The sequence below is a fragment of the Typopeltis vanoorti genome, chromosome 17, assembly GCF_054136105.1.
Source record: "Typopeltis vanoorti isolate ZY-2024b chromosome 17, IOZ_Tvanoo_1.0, whole genome shotgun sequence".
In the NCBI taxonomy this organism is placed as follows: Eukaryota; Metazoa; Arthropoda; class Arachnida; order Uropygi; family Thelyphonidae; genus Typopeltis; species Typopeltis vanoorti.
This window is the reverse complement of record NC_143565.1, coordinates 31123681-31148599: the sequence shown is the minus strand read 5'-3', so window position 1 is coordinate 31148599 and position 24919 is coordinate 31123681. Positions and strand designations below refer to the sequence as shown.

Genomic DNA, 24919 nt, shown 5'->3' with positions numbered 1-24919 from the left:
GATTTTATATTTTGTCCTATTGCCCTCAATAGGACAAAATATAAAATTCTTTTGGTCAATCTCACACTAGATTGACCAAAAGAACTGCCATCTGCCAAATGACTCCTAATCTTGTTGGTTGCAATTTATTTGCTATCATCAGCAATACCCCACCCTGTCTTGTCTACTATATCCTCCCGGAGAATATTAACTCCATCACATTGTATTCTTATAACTATGTCATCTAATGTTAGCCAAGTCACATTAATGTCTATAACTTTTGGAAAGGTTGCACTAGTAGCATGTAAAATGTAGTATCCCCTTAGGCCCCAACCACCCTTACATTCTGACTTGGCTACCCCATTCGATATTGTTGCCTGAGAGACTAGATTCTGCATTTTTTTTTGCAGAATTTCTGCATTGTCCATTCACACACTTATTCACTTTGTGGGTGCATTCACACATTCGTCTGCATCTGTCCTAATTGCTTTCTTTTTCCTAACTTTGTGCTTCCACACTTTCAGTGAATAAAGCTCTTCCCAGACACCTAATCCCGAATCCATTTAAGTATATCAAAGTCAGGCCTGTTGGAAACTGGAGAATATGAGGAGTGGACTATATGATAATGGTGTGGATAAGAGGATGTCTGACTGACGTATCAAAAATTTATATAAAATTGATATATGGGGAGTGTGAGCCTGCAAGATTTAAGATAACCAGTGGTGTACCACAAGGATCAGTCCTTGGTCCATTGTTAATCTGTACATTGATGCTTGGAAGGATTTCATAGGCAACATACAACTATTTGCTAATGATGCAAAGATAGAGTAATTAAGAATGCAGCTGATATGCAGTACTTGCAGAATAATTTCAATAGGGTGGAATTGTGGGCATTGAAAATGTCTGTCAGTTCAATGTTAGTAAATGTGGTTATAAAGTGATGCACTTCGGTATGATTAGATACTCAATGGCATGTTATATTGCTGGAATTATGCTATAAAGAAACCGATCAGGTTTCTAGGGATCTTGGAATTTTAGTCAATAGGAAATTGAAGTTCAATAGCCACATAGCAAAGATTGCAATTATCCTCTGAGTTGAAACGAACTTTGACATGTAAAGATAAGGATATCATTTTGCCTCTTTACATAGTCTTGTTAAGCCTGTGTAGCTCAGTGGATGTGGCGTTTACACACCACGGCGCTTGGCCGCACGAAGGAAGACTTGGTTGAGTCAAGTCGGCGACTAGAGGAAATTTTTCTAAGCCTTTTTTCGACCGGTTCCCAAGTTAGTCGATCTCTGGCACGGGCAAGCGGGTTTTTCGTCCCGTAAACTCAAGAAAATCAACCGTAGAACCCACATTATTTCAGGCATTAAATATATTGTGTTAGGGACCACGAGATGGCGGCACATTTGAGCTGTCTCTCTTCACTGTGTACCGCTTAATTAGTGATAGCCTTGGGCCATCTATCTCTGATTGGTACCAGTGGAGATTGAACTGCCCACTCAGTCTCCAAATGTTAGGGCAAAATGGCCTCGCCTACTCCCATATACGGGAATAAAAAGGCGTTAGCTGATTTTTTTTTTTTTTTTTTACATAGTCTTGATAAGACTCACCTGGACTATTGTGTGCAGGTCCAGTCTCCTGGTTTCCATAGTGATTCTGATACAGTGGAGAATGTGCAAAGGAAAGTGATTTCAGGATTTAAAAATGATTTCAGGATTGTGGAATACAGATTAAGAATTTGTAGACTGCAGACACTAGCAAACAGGAGGAAGTGTGGGGGGAGGGGGGGGGATGATATGCTTGAGACTCTCTGAAAGAGTCATACAGGATATCAGTAATTGGAATTTTTCATTTTATGAAAGGTGGGGAAGACTGATAGGGCATTCTTGGAAGATGAAAATGAATGATGTCAAGAAGGGTGTGAAAGCTAGATTTTTCTCTCAGAGTGGTACATGATTGTAATGGACTGCCAATGAATGTTTTGTGTGCAAGTAGTGAGAATGAATTCAAGAACAAGTATAACAGCTGGTTTGGATAATATGTGGCCTACCTCAATGAGTCTCTGACTCCCTGGAGATCTTTCTATAATGACGACAACATATTCTTATATATATCCAGTATTAAAAAGTATGCAGGATTCCTTGACTAAATTAAGTAACTGCTATAACAAATTTGATACAAAAATCAGCAAAAATATGAAAACAGATATGATCTTTGAAAACATCAGCTAAATCTGGAATGGGGAACTTTGGAACTAGTGAAAGCTAGTATGGTGTTGAGTAAATTTATATGAAAAAAGAGAGAAATTAGTCAAAACAATAAAGCAGCAATACAGAAGACAGTATTATTTCAAACCATTTTAACTCGTTGATCTGAAAGCTGGGTTAGAAATAAAACAGGTAATCAAAGATTATAGAATACAGATATGAAAGCTCTGAGACATGAGAAAAATTAGGAGAATGAACTAATGCCATCAACTGCAGAATTAAAATAAAAATTGAAAGAAATTTGAAGGAGCTTAACAATTTTAGTATTCCATAGTGTTAATGAGAGCTAATCTCAACTAGCATTGTCACTTAAACAGAATAGGCAAGAAAAACTCAGAGAACTAAGCACTAGGTGGACTGATGCAATACAAAATTCCCTTAAAAGACTGAAATATAAGATCTGATATTGTCTTGACAGATAACACTTATATGGAGGTAAATTGCTGAGAGGAAGTAATTAGGCTTTTATATATATTCATCCACAATGATAATATCCTGTATACCCCTTGAGGATATACATGGTGATACAAAATTTAATTTTAGATCATCAAATAATATAAATATCACTATTTTTGACATCACTTTTCTCTGGATGCTTATCATTAATTATATATATTTTTCCCCTGACATCATGCATCTCTACAATACTACCATCCATGATGTTTACCTTTGAAGGAGATAATACCAAAAGATTGGTTCTCTCTCACACCTCCCTTTCTTAAAGTTTCTATCTGACTAAAAAAAATAATAATGAGTTCTCTGTTTTACCTCATGGCTCAGATACATAAACATATTCGTCTTCCTTCTCAAGAAGTTATCTCCTATAAACCCTAACCTTCCTCAACACTTAATCATAAATTTTCTGAATGATCCACTTCCTTTCACAGTTTATAGAAACCAACTCACAAGTAACCTTCTCATTACCTCCCCACACCTCTTCAAAAAAAGGTATTATAAAAACTAGATAAGGAAGTCATCAACCTCTGTTCTAAACAAGCTTCCCTCACAACTGAACTTAACCTAATTCATCCCAACTTATCTCATGAGTGTAATTCTGAGAGAATTAACAAAATACATGTGCTCTCTCCTATTCTACAGCTGTCTCAACATACAACAATAATGCTGGTACTGTCCATCTATTCAGGAAACCTAATAAAAATTAGCCAGAATTTTAAAGAAATATAATCTCTGCACTGATTTCAAATCCATGTCACTTTAGGGAAGCAAATATTGGTGCCCTTATCCATTTCCCTAAAGTATGAAGTTCCATCTATTTGCAACTTGCAACTCTTATTATGGTCAAAGTAGATCTGTTAACATCTTTCTGTAAGAACATTAAGAAATACATCACTGCCATAATTATGATTAGTTAAATCTAGCAGACCATGTCCTCCTGGTCACCCTACACAGAATCAAATTAAAAAAAACTACAGTCAACTCCCTATACCAAACTTGTGATGACTACAGGAATAGTGTGTTACAGTACACAACTTGCTAAAGTGAATTCTTTTAGCATAGCATTCTACCTGATAGGTCAACTTTTCAGGATTTGTTATAATCCTATTTGCTACAGTGAGAGATGACTGTACTATGCTTCATTGCAATAAGCACAAATGAGGAACTTTTTTTTAGAATCAGCAGGTCTTACAAACCAACCCAATGTCAATAACTATGGTTGTGCAAACTTCCCAAAATAATGAAAATACAAATTTTTAGACTTCACAAACAAGGATTCTTTCTAATAGTACCCAGAGGGTTCCCCCCCCCCCCCACACACACACTTAAGGCTTTCATTCTAATCACTTCTTGTTTTTGTACATGTTGCTTTTGTGCATGTTACAATTCTTGTATTGTATGTCTGAAACATCTCAGTGACAGAGACAAAACACTGATTCACTAAACATTTAATTCATTCTTAGTGTACTGTCTTCATTCCATTAAACCAAAAAGTTATAGAATCATAATTTGTTTATCAAACCATATGACTGATTCCAAGGTGGTAAGAAGCATATCCAGAGGGAGAACAAGATCTGGGTGGACTGATGCAGAAATGATTTAGAAGAGAAGAGCATAAAATCTAACTATATAAGTAGCAACGTAATTACATAGTATCCTATATAAACCTATATAGGAGAGTACATATTAGGAAATGATAACTTTACCATCATCATTTTTCCCCTCCCCTCAACAAATATCAGCATTTGATAGAGTTTTTCAAATAACATAGCTTTGTCATAGTGATCATGATAGCTCTTACAAAATCAGAAATACTAGCCATTAAAATTTGATTCTGATCAATATAATACCGTACTGTATATAAACAATCATAAGATGCATAAATTCTAATGTCAATTTGGGTGAGTAGAAACACCATGAGCAGCTTGTTAAACTGCTCTGTTCAAAAATGTTTAAAAAAGCTTTTTTTTTTCTTTTCATTATATTCCATTTTTAATGGTACAGCAGACAGACATGCACTATTGATTCACTAAACATCATTTAATTCATTCTTAGTACTGTCTTCATTCCATTAAACCAAAGAGTTATAGAGTCACAATTATCAAACCATGTGACTGATTCCAAGGTGGTAAGAAGCAGATTCAGAGGGAGAACAAGATCTGGGTGATCTTGATCATTATTTCAAATATAATGAAATGATGCCATAATGAACAGAAAGGACTCAGAAATAGAATCAATGCTATTCTAAGTGCATTACTGCAAACAAACGCATAAGGCCTTTCTGATAGCAAACAGCTTCCTCAAAAATGCCATGAGAATTGATATCACAAAATACAGGGGTTGAGAGTAATCCTCATGGGAAGTACTGCATAAAATTTATTTGGGTTTTATTAAAGCTATAAAATAAAAGAAAGGGAAAAACTGTAGCTGAGGTCAGTAAACAAAGAAAATAGTGGAAAATATATTAGCAACAAATACAAAGGATTGGTATGAACCATACATAAAGCACACAAAACAACAACAACATAAAAAAGTACAAATGTAAACAGTAATGAGAGCCAAATAAGAAGAGTATGAAATTAGAAAAATGAAAATTAAGAATCAACATTCTAGTAGCAAGACTTATACGTTGGTTAGACATAACTGGTAATTATTGAAAGTTTATTTTCCACTTGGTTAGAGTATAATAAATTTAGTTTAATCCTTTATCCAAGTGTGAGCAAACAAAGTTTGCGCCTGAAAGTATCTTCAGGACTGGGTTAAGGTGGTACACACCAGGTGTACCACCTTAAGGTGTACCACCTTAACCCAGTCCTGAAGATACTTTCAGGTGCAAACTTTGTTTGCTCACACTTGGATAAAGGATTAAACTAAATTTATTATAACTGGTAATTAGTTTATGGAATTAACAACGCATATAAAGTATATTAATTAACGGTAACTTTAATGAATAACTTCTATATTTCGGCAACTTCACATTGCCATCTTCAGGAACATAAAGATATGGTATGTGCAGTCAGGAACTAACACGAAGCAAATGAGGAAGAAAGCAAGAAACTAATATTGTTCCTAAAGTCCTAATGGTGCCCTCTTGCGGGCTAATTTGGTAGTCTTGGCTGTTGGGCTGAAGTTCTCATAATGAAAGTCTCCCAAATTTGGGGCAGTTTCATGCACCCAAATTTGTTGAGGTTAGGAACGTTTTTTAGTGCTGCTGAAGATTCTTTGAATAATCTTTCGTATTTAAACTTGCTGCGATGAATTATTTTTGTTTTCTTCCAACGAATTTTATGGTGGGTATCTAAGGCATGGTCTGCCAGCCCAGAGCGGGCAGACCATGCCTTACAAGGGACCTGGTATACACCAGGTAGGTCTAGGGGAAGTGGGTGGTCTTTGGTATAGCGGATAAGGGATGCCAACTTTTTATATGGTCTGTAACAGGAAGTAAGGTCATATTTTCTGAGGATATTGGTTATTTTCTCAGAGGTGCCCTGGATGTAGGGGATGGTGATAGACTTGGTGTAATCTTTATTGTGGAGGGGGGTTGTGGTTTACAGGTTTTAGTATTTTTTGGATTTTTTGGGGGTTATAGCCATTGGCTAAGAAAGTGTTGAGGATGTAGCTTAGTTCAATAGTCAGGGCCTTGTCATCTGAGCAGATTAATTTTGCCCTGTTATATAGTGTTTTTATCACCCCATATTGTTGTGAGGGAGGGTGGTGGGATTGTTGGTGAATGTATCTGCCAGTGTGGGTGGGTTTTCTGTAAACAGAGAAAACCAAAGATCCTTCAAGCTGGCGGGTGATTAAAGTGTCTAGGAAGGGGAGGATGTTGTTTTCCTCTTTTTCTAAGGTGAACTGGACTCTGGGGTGTTGGTTGTTTAAGTGTGCTAAGAAGGAGTGGAGTGTGTCTGAGTCATGTGGCCAAATAGCAAACACATCATCCACATAACGAAGGCAAATAGTGGGTTTTTGTGGGGCGGAGTTTAAGGCTTTCTCTTCAAATGTCTCCATAAAGAAATTGGCCAAGGGTGGGGAAAGTGGTGAACCCATGGCTGTCCCCTCTATCTGTTTGTAGAACTTTCCTTGCCAAACGAAATAGCCTGAGTTCATTGTGAACTGAAATAGGGCTGAGATATCGGGAGGAAACTTGGCTTGGATGAGCTCAAGGGTTTCTTTGAGTGGGTCATTAGTGAATAGGGAGGAGACGTCAAAACTGACCATTATGTCAGTGTGTTGGAGTACGAGGTTTTCTATATTGACTTTAAATTGGGCTGAGTTTTTTATGTGTGACGGTGTGTTGCCAGTGTAGTGTGTGAGCATTTTGGCTAAATGTTTGGCTAATTTATATGTGGGGGAATCAATGCCATCCACTATGGGACGCAATGGCACATTTTGTTTATGTATTTTTGGGAGTCCATATAATCGGGGGGAGGGGGGGGGGGGTCTAGAGTTATAAGGTTTAAGTTTGTTGGTGACTTCCACAGGCCAAGAAGTGACTTTCTTATGGAGTCTGTGGATAGTTCTAATCTGAGAGCTGGTCGGATTATATTCAATGGGGAGGTAAGTAGTACGGTCTAGTACTAAAGAATTTAGCTTACCTTTGTAGTCTTTTTTGGTTGAGTACCACAATGGCGCTTCCCTGATCAGCTTTGGTGATTACTATTTTTCTGTTGTTTTTCAATTCTTGTAGGGCTGTATATTCGTTTTTGGATAAGTTGGATTTTGGAGGTTTGGCTTTAGTGAGAACACCGACTACATCCAGTCTGACGTTGTTGGCAATATGGTTAGGCAGGTTGCGAATTCCACGCTCTATTTGGATCATGATTTCTTCAGCAGGTATCCTTTTAGGAGCCAGGGCGAAATTGTGACCACATGAAAGTGCGGTGAGTGCTTCAGGTTTTAAAACTGCCGACGAGAGGTTGACTACAGTGTTGAGTGGTGGCTGGGGTATGGAAGTAGAAGTCTTTGTCAGGTTTTCGTATTTTTTCACGTGCTGACTACGTATTTTTTCGAATTCCTTTCTTGCCGATGCGCATGTGATGTCATGAAGTATAGACCATAGATCAAGGCCGAGTGTATTCGAAAGCTCTTCCTCTAGCGCCCATAAGGTTTTGTTTTCATCGGCAAGGAGAACGCTGGTCGCGGTAATTTGTTCTCTTAACAGGGCAAAGCTAGTGCGGTTATAAATGCGTAGAGCTTTCTCGGAAGTAAAACGGTGCTTCAATTTGACACAATTAGGGATCACTTTGTTATCCTGGCAGCATTTTAGGAACGTCAGACGATTTATTTGCCTCGATATCTTCAACCTCAATTTGCCATATTGACGGGCCTTTCGTGCGATTGCATCTCCGTGGATGATCATGATTCTAGTAGCAAGACTTATACGTTGGTTAGACATAACTGGTAATTAGTTTACGGAATTAACAATGCATATAGAGTATATTAATTAAAGGTAACTTTAATGAATAACTTCTATATTTCGGCAATGTCACATTGCCATCTTCAGGAACATAAAGATATGGTATGTGCACTCAGGAACTAACACAAAGCAAATGAGGAAGAAAGCAAGAAACTAATATTGTTCCTAAAGTCCTAATGGTGCCCTCTTGCGGGCTAATTTGGTAGTCTTGGCTGTTGGGCTGAAGTTCTCATAATGAAAGTCTCCCAAATTTGGGGCAGTTTCATGCACCCAAATTTGTTGAGGTTAGGAACATTTTTTAGAGCTGCTGAAGATTCTTTGAATAATCTTTCGTATTTGAACTTGCTGCGACGAATTATTTTTGTTTTCTTCCAACGAAATTTATGGTGGGTATCTAAGGCATGGTCTGCCAGCCCAGAAAGGCTGTACTGGTGAAACCAAAAAGACTACAAAAGTAAGCTAAATTCTTTAGTACTAGACCGTACTACTTACCTCCCCATTGAATATAATCCGACCAGCTCTCAGATTAGAACTATCCACAGACTCCTTAAGAAAGTCACTTCTTGGCCTGTGGAAGTTACCAACAAACTTAAACCTTATAACTCTAGGACCCCCCCCGATTATATGGACTCCCGAAAATACATAAACAAAATGTGCCATTGCGTCCCATAGTCGATGGCATTGATTCCCCCACATATAAATTAGCCAAACATTTAGCCAAAACGCTCACACACTACACTGGCAACACACCATCACACATAAAAAACTCAGCCCACTTTAAAGCCAATATAGAAAACCTCGTACTCCAACACACTGACATAATGGTCAGTTTTGACGTCTCCTCCCTATTCACTAATGTCCCACTCAAAGAAACCCTTGAGCTCATCCAAGCCAAGTTTCCTCCCGATATCTCAGCCCTATTTCAGTTCACAATGAATTCAGGCTATTTCGTTTGGCAAGGAAAGTTCTACAAACAGATAGAGGGGACAGCCATGGGTTCACCACTTTCCCCACCCTTGGCCAATTTCTTTATGGAGACATTTGAAGAGAAAGCCTTAAACTCCGCCCCACAAAAACCCACTATTTGGCTTCGTTATGTGGATGATGTGTTTGCTATTTGGCCACATGGCTCAGACACACTCCACTCCTTCCTAACACACTTAAACAGTCAACATCCCAGAATCCAGTTCACCTTAGAAAAAGAGGAAAACAACACCCTCCCCTTCCTAGACACTTTAATCACCCGCCAGCTTGAAGGATCTTTGGTTTTCTCTGTTTACAGAAAACCAACCCACACTGGCAGATACATTCACCAGCAATCCCCCCCCCCCCCCCCTCATAACAATATGGGGTGATAAAAACACTATATAACAGGGCAAAATTAATCTGCTCAGATGACAAGGCACTGACTATTGAACTAAGCGACATCCTCAACACTTTCTTAGCCAATGGCTATAACCCCAAAAAAATCCAAAAAATACTAAAACCTGTAAACCACAACCCCCCCTCCACAATAAAGATTACACCAAGTCTATCACCATCCCCTACATCCAGGGCACCTCTGAGAAAATAACCAATATCCTCAGAAAATATGACCTTACTTCCTGTTACAGACCATATAAAAAGTTGGCATCCCTTATCCGCTCTACCAAAGACCAACCATTTCCCCTAGACCTACCTGGTGTATACCAGGTCCCTTGCAGCTGCAAATTGTCCTACTTTGGCCAAACAGCAGAACAACAAATATCAGGATTTCAGAACACCAAGACTACACCGGTTTCACCAGTACAGCCGCTCTGGGCTGGCAGACCATGCCTTAGATACCCACCATAAAATTCGTTGGAAGAAAACAAAAATAATTCATCGCAGCAAGTTTAAATACGAAAGATTATTCAAAGAATCTTCAGCAGCACTAAAAAACGTTCCTAACCTCAACAAATTTGGGTGCATGAAACTGCCCCAAATTTGGGAGACTTTCATTATGAGAACTTCAGCCCAACAGCCAAGAGTACCAAATTAGCCTGCAAGAGGGCACCATTAGGACCTTAGGAACAGTATTAGTCTCTTGCTTTCGTCCTCATTTGCTTTGTGTTAGTTCCTGAGTGCACATACCATATCTTTATGTTCCTGAAGATGGTAATGTGACGTTGCCGAAATATAGAAGTTATTCATTAAAGTTACCTTTAATTAATATACTTTATATGCGTTGTTAATTCCGTAAACTAATTACCAGTTAAGAATCAACATTTAAGCTAACTTTACATTTTGAAATTTGTAAATTATCTGAATTCTTCATAATGAACTAAATATGTGTTGCCTGTTGCATTAAAATCAAAAATAACCTAAACACTTAAAACAGTCATCCAACTTTATAATTATATCCAATTACAAAGAGGAAAGAAACACAGGTGATGAACAGCTGTCCTGCATTAGTCAGCCTAGGGACAGGGATTGGCACAGCTGTCCAAGGAAGCTGACTTCACACCAGCTGTGTGAATCCCTGCCCTTAAGCTGACCAACTGTTCATCACCTCTCTTCCCTTTTTAAATTAGATGTGATTAATTATAAAGTTGATAATGCTGAAATTTATAGGTTATTTTTGATTTTAAACTGCACATATTTAGTTCACTATAAAATAAGTGCAAATTATGTCAGATTAATTTAGGTGAATAACAATAATAAGCTAAGGGACATTAATTTATACTAGAGTAATATTAAGGGAGCCTCCATAGCTCAGTTGGTTTCAACATTGCCCTCTGGCTATAAAGAGAAAGACCTAGGTTCAAATTCCATCTAGGATGGAAAGAGTCTTTGTATCCTAGATGGAATCAAGGCTTTTCAAATGAATGTGAGACCAGTCTGATATGGAGGTGACAAAGTTTTCCTCCTAAAAACTTGAATTTTTCATCCTGCAAAAACAAGCAAACCAGCCAAGAACACATGCAAATGACAGCCATAATACACTATGCCCATAGGGATTAACTCCACTATCAGAACATTAGATGGGTTTCAAAGAAACCAAGTTACTTGGCTAGAACAAACCACTGAGCTTAACATGCAAGGGAAAATGAGTGAATGTTTGAAATTTATATGCTACTTCTATATTTTCATATTTACAATTTCATACTCCACTAGTTCCCTTATTTCTAATATATCTCCCATTCTTATTTGCATTTTTACTTTTTGATGTCATTTTGTGCACTTTACCTATTGTTCCTGTCAATTGCTTGCTTAATCCCTGTTCCTGTTAATCCCTCATTTCCATTATCATTGTATGATTTCCTGGAAATGAGTATTGGGGAAGGATAGTTTTAGATTTAAAAAAATAATAATAAAAATAAATAAAAAAATCATAAAAGCAAACTATAGTCCCTATGGCTTCACTAGTGAATATCTACTGTTACATGATTCAAAATAACATCATGATATCTAAAATAATGTCACAACAAAATATGATTACAAAATGCACCATCAATATGGTTAATTATTCTCATTTTTTTTAAAATCATTAAAAATGAATGAATATTTCTACATAGTATTTATCACTATCATTCTTTGGATATAGTACATCAAGGAAATGTCATTGTGACATTTTAACATAATTAAAAATTTCATAACTAATTTTCAATTAATTTTCTTTTCAAGTGGTCTTGTATTCATCAGATGTCTGGTTTAATCAACTACATCTCAGTCCTCTAATGCACTATCAATTACATCAACTCACTTTTATCTTGGTCTTTTGCCCTGCCATTTCTGTTCCAGTAGTTTTTTTATTGTTTCAACTCCCATTCTATTTAACCGACAGTACTATCTTAGTTTAGCCCTAGTTACACATTCTTGATATTAACAATGTCATGTTCTTTTCTGATTTGTTTTTAACAAGATTTATACCAATTATTAATAAATAACATCTGTCCAATCATATTTCCTAATAATGTATTGAGTATTGGTATATATACACTGGCATCTGAATGCAATCTATTGTTTGCATATAGATTGTATCTACTTCTAAATATTTATTTTCTTGTTCCCCCATGCTTAGGATACTATGTGATGTAGTGATCTATACTTGTAACATAACTCAGTTATTAAGTAAAATTTAAACTAACTTCCTGTAATTACATTTCATGTATGGACTACACAGTTACTTGTTCCTACTATTATTCTTCTTCAAATGCATATGCATCAGCTAGCTAAATTGTTGACCATATAGATTACTCACTACATGGCTTGTTGATATATTTTTTTTCATGCCAAAGTAGTCACATTAGGTTGTGTTAAGGTTTCTCCTGCTCCCCCCCCCCCCCCCTCAAATTTTCATCTCTCAAACATAACTCACTTCAAACACACTCTGTGGTAAGTATTTACATGCAGTTTATGAAGACAGTAAGAATGAAACAATTTGAGGAATTCATGACTGTCACCCTAGACTGACTTAACTTTTCTGTTGGATGGATGGATGGCTAGCAATAATACAGTAGACACTTACTCTTGTGAATAATAACAGTACTGTCCAGAACATAGTTTGCTTTAGTGAAGTTTTGGGGGGGGGGGGGGAGACTGACTTTCCATCTACTCTACTTCCAAGGGGGGGAAAAGAAAGGAAATAGCAGGAACAGAACACAAAGGAAATTATAAGAATTCTCATCTCATCTTCCTTTTACCTTGCGGTGAGGGTTTATTAATCATCGGACCTCAAACCGTTCACAGGATAAGGTGGTCAAGCCCTACACCCCGGTTTATTCTATGTCCTGTAGTGTTGAGAACTCAAATCCAGGATTAAGATTTAAATTTTGAAATGTTAGATCATCTTAATTAACATCACTTGCCTAAATTAATGCCACTTAATATGCATATATTTAGTTTCACAGTGAACTAAATATGTGCAACCTGTACTTGCACATAATAAAAATAATCTGAGAACTTCAGAAGTCAGTCAACTTTAAAATTACTTGCAATAAGAACAGCTAGCATGAATTAGTCAGTTAAAGGCAGGGACTGGCATAGCCAATGTGAACAAATCAACTTTCAATTTGGACAGACTTTAGGACATTACATGTCCAATTAGGAAGCAGACTTGTTCACACAGCTGTGCCAATCAGTTTTCCCTTCCCCCTTAAGTTGGCTAGTGCAGACTAACTGTTCACTAATTATGTGTCCCTTTCCTCTTTGTAATTGAACATGACCAATTATAAGTTAACTGCCTAAGTTTTCAGGTTATTACTGATTTAATGATACTGACAACATTTAGTTCATTATGAAGATTTCAGGCAAGTGGCAAATTTAAGCTAACTTCATATATCAAAATTTAAATGTGCATTCCAGATTTTCATTTTTATAATATTTAATTTTCATTTTTATATTATTCTTTTTTATTTTTGCTTATGTCTTCCATTACTGTTTGCATTTGTGCTTTTTTCATGTTGTCAGTACAGTTTCTGCCAATCCTTTGTTTTCTGTCATCAATGTTTCCTCAGCTACAGTTTTCTCCTTTTTTTCTTACTTATAATATAAAAAAAAAAAAAATGCAGCACTTTCCACAGGATTACTCTCAACAGCAATATTTTATGTGGATTGTGACATCATTTACTAGGAAAGTCAGTCCATTAATGTGAAGGTTTGGGACTTTTACTATTTGCAACAGTAAGCTTAAAATAGCACTGGTCTTATGAAACTAAGGCTGTCTTTTCTGTATAGCACATCATTTCATTATAACAGTGTGTTAACTGTAGTGCAGGTCTACTGTAATATAGCTACTTCAAAAGCACTGTAATACATAGTATAAAAAGAACACACTTCTTAGTTAAAAATAAACTTATTACTGCACACACACACTAAAAAAAACTACCAAGTTAAAGACATCAGTTAATATTGCAGGCTTATTTTAAATACATACGCCAGATGATCCCTGACACTGTCAACTGTAGTATCAAGATCCTTCTTATCCATTTCTTGTGAGGTGTTGCTTCCTACTTGAGAGATTTCAAGTACGAGCGTGTTTTCTTCATTATCGCTATTAAAAAAATTTTACAATACTTACTAAATATGTTCATGTTATGACAGTTTAAACAGAAAGGCTAACAATAACTCCTTGTTGAGGTATACCAACTTGACAGATCTCGGTTAAAAAAATAAACCGATAATTAATACAAAAAAGAATTAATAATGCCTAACTATAAGTATACAAATCCTAATGGGAAAAAAAAAACTTTGAATCACAAAGAATATGGAATATACAACTGTGAAATTCAAAATTTAGAACTAAATAATAAAATGCTCACTGTCATTTAGAAAAATCTGGGATGTGCCAGTTCAAATTGGTTTTATATTTAGATATTGAAAAAAATCCAAAAAAATAACAAATTAATTATATTAATTTGTTCTTATAAAATAAAACACTCAAAGTACTAAAAGCCATCTATAAATAAGGATTTGTGAAAATGCAATACTCAGTTAAGGAAGTTCTTCATTATTTCCAAACAATTTTATCATCTAGATTCCCTACTTAACCAATGACCACAAGAACAGATTCTGCCACTCTAGATCCACAACAGATCACCTAAGCAACATCCATCTTTGGACAAACATACATGCTTTCAAAGTTCTACAGAACTGTGAGATTAATATATAACTTAGCCACAAAGTTTAATATTGGAGGAAAATTTTCGAATACAAGTTATATTATTTTTCAATAATATAACTTGTATTCTCCCAAGACTGAACCATCAGTATTATTAGAATAAGCAGCAAAAATTTGTATGTGTTGGATAGCTCTAGCTTTTCCATATATTGTTTCAAACTCGATTAAACATGCATCATCTTCACTAAAGTTAGTTCCCTAAACTGAATAATTATGATAATCAGCTTATAGAATTTTTAAAGGATGAACTGTTTTTTGATGGCAATTGTACATAGTAACAATTATTACACGTATTCACAAGAATAATGATTTTATTATTGCAAATATTTTATTGCAAATATTAGTGTGAAATTAACAGTCTATCATCATTGCATCAGCATAATCACAACATGAAGCTAGAACAAAGAATGTTAAACCTCTTTACAAAATTGAGCCACGAGCTGGAATGCCAACATATACGTAGTTACAAATAAATGAGATTGCAATCAAAGCTAAAACTAAAAATAATGAACTTTCAAATACAATAAAATAACAAAAATTAGATGTATAAAATGACAATGACATTAAAAAAATAAAAATAAAAATAAAAAAAGGGGAGGAAGCACGGTATTGAGTGCCATAGCGAGTTTCCCAAATCTTGCAATGGAATTAGACAGTCGTCCTGATTTAAGTTTGGGCAAAGTGCTTCAGCATCCTCTTTAAATAACTGCTCAAACTTAAACTGATGCTGACATAAAGACAAGTATTGGTCCAGAGGATGTTGTTAAGGGTCCACTCTGTGCTGTATAAGGCACAGATATTTCAAGTTTATTGTTGTTGATATAAGACTGGTGTTCTTGTCTTTATTAACAGCTTATCTACTAGGCTTATGTCAACAACAATAAACCTGAAAAAATCTGATCAATCTGAAAAATCAATTTATATCAATGCTGGTGTACATGTGAGTGGTTATTTAAAGAGAGCACTGAAGCAAAATGGCAAGCAATAACATGCTTTCCTTCCTCTTCCCCTTTTTAACACCACACACAAAGAATGTCAATTCAAATCATTTTATGTATCTAATTCTTGCTATTTGATTGTATTTCAAAGTTAATTATTTTAATTTTAACAGCAATCTTGTTTTATTTTGTACTACCCACCTATGGTATCATTCTAGCATGTGGCTGAGCTCTGTAAAGAGGATTAATGTTTCCTTGTTCTAGCTTCATCTTGTGATTATGCTGATGCATTGATAATAGCCGAAATATTAATTTCAGGCCGAAATATTTTCAATAATAAAATTATTCTTTATTTTGGTGAATGTGTGTGTATAATAATTATAAGGATCAACCAATTTTTAGCATCTCTCACCCTGGTATTATATTTATTTGTGTTAGGACATCTACCTTAATATGAATTATTCTATATTATTATAATGTCTCTCATGTGTTTTCATATCTGGCACAAACTTCTGAATGATTTTTTCAAAACAACAGGGTAGAGTACTGCAATTTCAGATACAGTTCACTCTCACTATGGCAAACTTGCTATAAGAAACAAATGAAAAATTCCATCCAAAGTCTAATAGGTATACAATGTTATGCTAAAAGAAATTTACAATCCGCTATAATAAACTATTCCTGTCCTATAATTTTGCTATAGGGAGAAAGAACTATATGGATTTTTTTTTTTTTCCAATGTCATACCTTCATATAATTAATGAAGATTCTAGAGCACTGATAAAGTTGCTACAGCTATCTGTATCAAACTCGTGCAGCATATATCACAGGTAACTTTTCAATGTCATCTGTACCCAGGAACAAAATAAAATATCGCTCATGAAGTTTAATGATAATTTGTGTTATGTTAATTAAGAAGACTATCACATTTATTAATCTTATGGGTGTGATTTATTTCTTAAATATATTCATGGTGCTTTCATTATGCAAGAAATGCATACAAAAAGAGTTAAGTGTCATCAATGATTCATAATGTTTTATGGTATAAACGAGAGGGGGGTGGTATATTTGTTAAACTCACTAATATTTCACTAGTTTTCTAACTAACATCATCAGAGCACAATTATAACTGTTATAGGTACATGGCACTAAATCACATAATTGAGAAAACAATTTAAATTGTAACTGACAACAGGCACTGATGTCCTTGCATGATATCCTCTATAGGTCAGATAACCATAAAGTTAATTTAGAGAAGTTGGGCATCAGGTCTTAAAATGCTCTGGATGCTCCTTTACACAGGATCAGATGCCCAAATGGCAGTCGCTCCTTCTGGTCCTTTGGAAAGGATACTGGCTACAACTTCTGCCCACCCAGGTTTCCACCACTCTCTCAACCAGATGGTACTGTAGTTAAACTTGGCCTAAAGACAAGGCAAACTTACTGTCATCACTCTTCTCTTCTAATTCCTGCATCATAGAAAATTCCTGCCAGTATAGAAAACCTCACACTCCAACACGCTGACATAATGGTCAATTTTGATGTCTCCTCCTTATTTGCCGATGTTCCACACAAAGATAGCTTAGACCTTATCTAAATTTATATTTCCTCCCAACCTCAGCCCTATTTCAGTTCACCATGAACTCGGGCTATTTCATTTGTCAAGGAAAATTCTACAAACAGATAGAGGGGGACAGCCATGGGTTCTCCACTCTCTCCACCCCTGGCCAATTTCTTTATGGAGACCTTTGAAGAAAAAGCCTTAAACTCTGCCCCCACATAAACCCACTGTCTGGCAATGATATGCTAGGTGGATTATGTGTTCTCCATTTGGCTGCATGGCTTGAATACACACCACAATTTTTTAACACACCTAAACAATCAAACCCCCAGGATCCAGTTTACCTTAGAAAAGGAAAACAAGAAAGTCTTCCATTCTAGCATGATGGAATTCTAGCATTCTCCATTTACAGAAAACCTACACATACAGATAAATATATTCACCAGCAGTTATACCCACTCCCAACAATTGGGATTGTAAAAACCCTTTATAACAGGACAAATTAATCGGTTCTGATAACAGTGCCCTAACTACTGAACTTGACCATATCTCTAACACTTTCTTAGCCAATGGCTATAACCATCCCTCACAAAATTCAAAAAATATTAAAACCCTGCGACTGCAACCCCTCCCCGTTCAAAGCAGAGATTACTCAAAATCTAATCACCATTCCATATATCCAGGGCACATCAAAAATTAACAAAAATAAGGAAATATGACCTTACAACCAGTTAGACCACATGAGAAATTGGCATCTCTTATCTGCTCCACCAAAGACCAGCAACATCCCCTAAACCTGCCAGAAGTATACTAGGTCCCTTGCAGTTGTAAACTGTCCTACTATGGCCAAACAGTCAGGACAGCCCATATCAATATGTCCAAACACAAGAACTACATCTAGTTCCACAAATACAGCCACTCAGGACTTGCTGACCATGTTTTGGACATCCACCACAGGATAAGCTTGAAGAAGGCCACTATTACACTGCAGCAAATGAGACTGTCCCCAAATACAGCAAATTTGGGTGCATGAGACCGCCCCAAAATTTGGGGAAGTATACATTTTAAGATCATCAGTCCAATGACCGAAACAACCTAATTTAGCCTACTAGGTGGCACTGTTTAGGATTCTAGACTAGACTTCTCTTGCCTTTCTCCAGCCTCATTTGTCCAGTGTTAGTGCACATATCATTGTCTTTTGATGATGGCAATGTAACACTGCTGAAATATAGGAAGGTATTAAAGTGTTTTATAATTAATATCCTAGTATGGTGTTATTTCCCGAAAAATTTAAAAACTAAGTGCTCTATGAGTTGGCCACTATTATTCCTCCACTCTCCTCCAAAATCATTAAAACAAGAGTCACTGCTAACCAGCACTCTTTTACAGTCCACCTTTAAACTCACTGAACTAACTTTCTTTCAGTGAGTCCTTCATCCCATCTATTTCTGTCCTTTGGAACAATTTTCCCCACTCTGCCTTCCCCAAAGATTACAACCTTTCAGCTGTTAGAGTAAAATGTGACGAGATTCCTCCTTTCTTCTATTCCTCTTGCCCAGACATGGCACTAATATGCTATAGGTCAGGTGGCCGTTCATGTGTGAAGGAAAACATCTTTATTACATAGATGAATAGCATTGAAAATAAAACACTTTCAGTAGTCCAGTATTAATACATTCTAATGAGAGCATTTTTATGTAAATACCATTTTACTGAGGATTGGGGTTGAAAAATGCATCAGGTTTCAGTTGATTTCCTCTTTTATACTGTTTCTTAATAATTAAGGATCGAAAATGCCGAAAATGTTCGTAATAAGCAATCACCTCTGGAGCTGAAGATGTGCCTATGAACGAGATAATGCCGTCCATGTGTTCTCTAGCCACCGATAGTTTCGGACCAGCTGGAACCACTTCTTCTTCCTCACTGTCGACCTCCTGATCACCCCGTAGAACATCTTCAGCAATCTCTTCCTGGCTGAGAATTTGGTAGCCTGGGTCACCCTCATCAATGTCTAGCCACTGTTCAACGTCATTCTCACTGCATTATCACCAGCTCGCATCAAAGTTTCATGGAAATCAGAGGTTTCAAAACCTCTGAAATCATGTTCTGATCCACTCTCATTCAGTAACTTGGTCCAGCCATTAGCCAATGTTGCAGTCTATCTCCTTCCAAGTGGCAGCAAAATTAAAGATGCCGTACTTAATGTTGTATGCGCACAAATTTTGAAGTGTCCTGGCTCCTCTTGTATCTTCTTTTGGATCATTTTCTTTTTCCAAGACAACCATAACCTCTTCAAGAAACTTCTTATACAACCTCTTGAAGGCAACAATGACTCCCTGCTCTATAGGCTGTATTATAGAAGTGGTGTTTGGAGGAAGGAAGATACATTTTATTCTTCCATTCCTACTAACCAACTTCTCAGCATTAGGATGGGCCGATGCATTATCAAGAAGTAAAACAGCTTGTACATCTTCAGGACTACTTCTTGGTAGTTTTGCACTTCCGGTATGAAGTGATTGAAACACCAGTCAGGAAAAAATATCACCTGTAAACCAGGCATTCCTTGAGCTGGAATAGATGACAGGCAACTAGATCATAACATTCTTCAAAGCGCGAGGCTTTCGTGCTCTTCCAACCACCATAGGCTTGAGGCAATGCATGCCATTGGCATTAGCACAAAGTAGGGCTGAAATGAGCTCCTTGTTTAATTTATGGCCAGGTGTGCTAGTCGCGTTTGTTCACGGGGGTATTTTTGGGAACAGCGCAATAGAGCAGGCCGGTCTCATCTGCATTGTAAACTTGAGACAAAATAAGATCCTCAGATTCAATGACTTCATTGATGTATTTTCTGAAGAGCTCTACGTGTTCAAAATCAGCACTCAGTGCTTCACCACACATTTGCCTGTTCGCAATGCCATGGTATTTACGAAAATGTCAAAGCCACCCATCACTAGCCTGGGACTGTATGCCCACGTGTTGTGGCAGTTTTTCAGCAACCGACCTTAGTTCAACACTACGAACAACAACGTCACTAGACCGCTGTTCAACGAACCACTTGTAAACTCCTAAATTCTTATGCTTGGCCACTTCACGTTTCTTATCCACCACAGCAAAACTGCTTTTGGAGCTCTCAACTCTATATTTTAGTGAAAACTGAGTAAGTTTGTCTTTATTTTTGCGTATGTCCGAAACTGTGCTTTTTCACCGCATAAAGTTCACAAACATGAGCAACAGATGCACCACTTTCCAACTTACTTATTAACTGAAGTTTCTGTGCTATCATCAAGTTTACTCATTTTCTTTTAACCCCAGACATTAATTGACATTGTTAATGATTAATAACAGTTTAACTAAAAATGACTCTAGCAATAGCCTAAATACCACATGTTTTGCACTAGCAACGCTACTGAACCAAAAGCACATGCATACATGCGACTATTACGAGTATGCAAGAAATATCACGAATATACGCAAATGTATCCGAAGACGTAATTTATAAACACTGCCGATCACTTCCAATTAACCATCGTATTATTTATTTTATTAATTATTTCATTATCTGTACAGGTAACCCTCATATAACGCGGTACTTATACAACACGGTTTCGATAATTGTAGTAACCCTTGTTGAATGCGGTATTTATACTTAGTTCCGATAAAAACACGGTCTATAAATTGTAGTAACCCTTTATCTTTTCACATGTTTTTCACCACGCGACTTAAAAATCAAATTTTATCTTCGTTAAATTTGTGTCTGTCCATATCCTGCATGTAATTATAAGTAGTGAATTTATATTAGGAGAAATACCCTTTAGCATGCATGTACCTCAATTGTTTTGAAGTAGATGCGGTGAAAATAATGGAAGCAGTTAACAATTTTGTGTTCCTAGGATCCAGAATTGATAAAGATGGTTATTGTACCGAAGAAGTTAGAAGATTATTACTCGGAAAAAAAGCAATGACAAATTTAAGTAAGATCTTTAAAGAGAAAGATATTAGCCTCACAACAAAAATCAGAATCGTGAAAGCAATGGTATTCCCTGTGGTGCTGTATGGATGTGAAAGTTGGACCCTGAGAAAGAGTGAAAGAAGGAAGATAGATGCATTTAAATTATGGGTTTGGAAACACTTACTAAGAATACCATGGACTGCAAAGCAAACCAATAAATCAGTGATAGACAGAATAAAGCCAGATTGCTCCCTTGAAGCTATGATCATCAAGCAAAAATTGTCATACTTTGGACATATTATGCGAGCAAATGACAGTCTGGAGAAGATGATGATGCTTGCTAAAGTTGATTGAAGCAGGAGAAGAGGAAGACCAAGAATTAGATGGGTGGATGGAGTTAAAGAAGCAACTGGAGTGCACTTGGAGGTTCTGAAAGACATGGTCAGGGACAGATCGGAATGGAGAGTGTATGTTCGTGAAGTCGCCAGGAGTTGGAAACGACTCGACGGATCATAACACACACCTCAATTGTTTACCGCATAAAACGTTTATGTTGAAAATTGTCCCCGTTTCTGCCAAGAAAGTGCATTAAAAATCATAAGCGTGTTCATCTCAAGCTGAGCACTTTATTTTCTGGTGAGTTACATACAATATGTAATGCTTGCTTTTTTGTGTAAAAAATTATTTTTATAGTAATGGCCACAAACTGCAACAAAAGGAAAAAAACCAACATTGAAAACAAAATGAATTTCTCTCGAAGAAAAAAATTCAAAATCTTGGATCAGTTGAAAAATGGAGAAAAACCAGGAGTTTTTGCAGGGACTTTGAATTTAAATCAATCAACAATTCGAACAATCAAACAAAATGAACATAAAATCCGAGAAAGTGTTTATTGCTGGGTCAACGATAAGTGTAAAGCGCGTTGCTCGTATATACGATATTCTAATGGAAAAATCTCTAATGATTTCGATAGAAGATTGCACCTCAAAAGAAAATTCCTTAATGATGGAAATCTTATTAAACAAAAAATTCTCAAAGTTTATTAACATTTATAGTGCAGACCAGGTGTTCAACGTGGATGAATCCGGGTTATATTGTGCAAAAGAAAAAGTGCAAAAACGCACCTATATTTTGAAAAATGAAAGATCAGCTCCTGGATTCAAAGTTTCCAGATAGAATTACTCTACTGTTTTGTAGTAACACATCAGGTGATTACATGACAAAACCAGTGTTTATTAACCAATCCTCAAATCCTGGTGCTATGAAAGATTAAAATATGCACTATTTTATTTTGCCTAAAATATTTATGCATTATGTGCAATGAAGTTTAAGTACAATGTGTAATTTTTATACTATGTATTTGTGTCAATGTTTCCTTAACTTGCATGAATTACCTGAATTAAATAAAAATATATTTTTTGTTGGATATGTCATTGTTTATATAATTAAAAAAAAAAAAAAAAAACAATTTTGGAACCTAACCCTACTTCTATGTGATCTGAGACTCACATAACGCGATTCATATAACACGGCATTTCTGCAGAACCTAACATCCGTGTTATACAAGGGTTACTTGTATTTATTTGTCAAATTATGTCCATTAAATTGAGAGTTTACTGAAATACAGTTGTGTAATGGCATTTGATATATAATTTAAAGTTATAACCTTGAAATTTTCATTGTGTATAAGGTGATGCGAGTGTAAGCATGCAAGAGGTGGCAGAGTAGAATTATGATCACTGTTTTTTTAATTATTCTTAATGTGTTAATTATTATGGAACTGTTTGAAACTGCTTTTAAGGTAATACAGAACTTTGGCTAGTAAGTGAAATTGCTTAGAATGGAAATTTGATCTGAGCTGTTATTAAAAATAAGTGGAAAAATAAATATGCAACAGGATTTGTTCTAAAGGTGAGAGTGGACAGTAATATCCAATAACTATCACATGAGAGGATCTTATTGAATATGTGAAGCATAAAGAAAGTAGTAAGAATGAACGCATGTTATGCATTTGTAAGCATTACAGAGTAATGAAGAACTAAAGCAGATATTAACAGATCTTCAGGTAAAGGTCTGATGCTGTGCAGTGCAGTAGCTGTAAGCTTCAGAAGGTAAGCTAAGTGTAGGATTAGTGAACAGCAAATCACCAAGTTAACAAAATGTAAGTGCTCTTGTGCAGAAGGAAAATCATTAAAAGAAGGAAGGGATTAACTAGATAACGTAGAGACATTTATGAAAGAAAAGAAGGTGGCAATTTGGAACAGTAAAATCCAGAGTTTGAGGAGGCTAATTCTGCTTTTAAAAGTAGAGTAGTGAAATCTTTTTCTAATGATGTAGATTTTAACAACGATGCCAATAATGACACTGAAGTAAGCATCATTACAGTTCATGTCAATTCCACAGTAGAAGGCATCAGAAATAAAACAGAATGAACCATATGAGTTGCTTATGTTTGCCTGGAACAAATTAAGCATGCTATTAATATGTAAAATGAAAAGAATTCCAATGTTAATAATGAAAGGAATGCTGGGATTAATAAATGACTTAAGCTGGGATTATTTAACAAACTGGAGGAGAATTTTTTAAACTCATTTTGGCTGCTAAATTGAGAGTCAATAAAGTCAATTTCAGAAGTATGCATAGATTCCACCTACATACCACTGCTGCCACCACCAACCCAGATGGATCTAATGCATCATTACCAACAGAGACAGCCAATGTCCTAACATCATACTCTTCCTCAAATATCTGTATAGATGATTTTGGTAAATGTCTCCCAACCATTCTAACATCCAACACTCAATGCTCTCCTGACCTTTCATCAGGAAGCAATCAGAAAAATCCTATCCAAATTAGATACCCCCCCCCCGTATTAATGAACTAGCAGAAGAATTGGATAAGTACCAAATCAACGTAATAGGTGTTACCAAAACAAAGTAGACAAAAACAGCAGGTGATATCTTTCTAAACAACAAAATTATCAAGGAAAAGAAGGCATAGATTTACTATTCAGCACTAAATATAAGGAAAATAATCTTGAATGGCAAGCAATATCAAGTAGAGTGATGTGGGCAAACATCAGGATGAGGAACTGGATAATGATACCTATTTGTGCTTATGGTCGCACAAAAGGTTCTATAATACTAAGGAAGTAGAGGGATTGTTCAAGGCATTGCAGAAGGCAGCTGACACAAAGAAAAAGGAAAAATTAGTCTTTGCTAGAGATCTAAACAGAAGGGTAAGAAATTATTACCATCATCATCAAATTCCTGCCCTGTACCCTCAAGGAGTGTACAGGATATGATAGTACTACATGAAAAAAATTACATCATTATTAATTTCCTATCTACAATTTTCCTCCAAATCAGTCTGTTACTTGTCAAGACTCCAACATTATCAGATCTTATATTTCTATCGTCTAAAGCACTTTGTACCGTATCAATCCACCTATATCTTGGTCTTCCTCTGGGTTGTTTTGCTGCCAATCTGGCAGAGAACATTTGTTTTGCTAATCTTTCCTCGCCCAATCTGTTTAAGTGACCATACCACCTGAGATTAGCTCTGCTAACTCATTCCTGGATGCTGACAATGTCAAGTTCTTTCCTAATATCCTCGTTTTTAATATGATATTGCCATTGATGCCATCTGTTCACACCTGACATACAGAAATATTTTGAGAAATTTGAAGAAAAAAGAAAGGCAAATTAT

At 36.1% G+C, this 24919-nt stretch overlaps 1 protein-coding gene across 4 annotated transcripts in view; it reads right to left on the bottom strand.

The window, feature by feature from the left end:
- Positions 1–24919, bottom strand: part of l(2)gl (LLGL domain-containing protein l(2)gl) — a 437582-nt gene that overhangs the window by 27723 nt on the left and 384940 nt on the right. For all 4 annotated transcript variants that reach the window (XM_090407678.1, XM_090407677.1, XM_090407680.1 and 1 more), the window contains exon 23: positions 14020–14136. In XM_090407678.1, coding sequence (XP_090263804.1) covers positions 14020–14136 — 117 coding nt within the window. The remainder of the gene's footprint in view (positions 1–14019; positions 14137–24919) is intronic.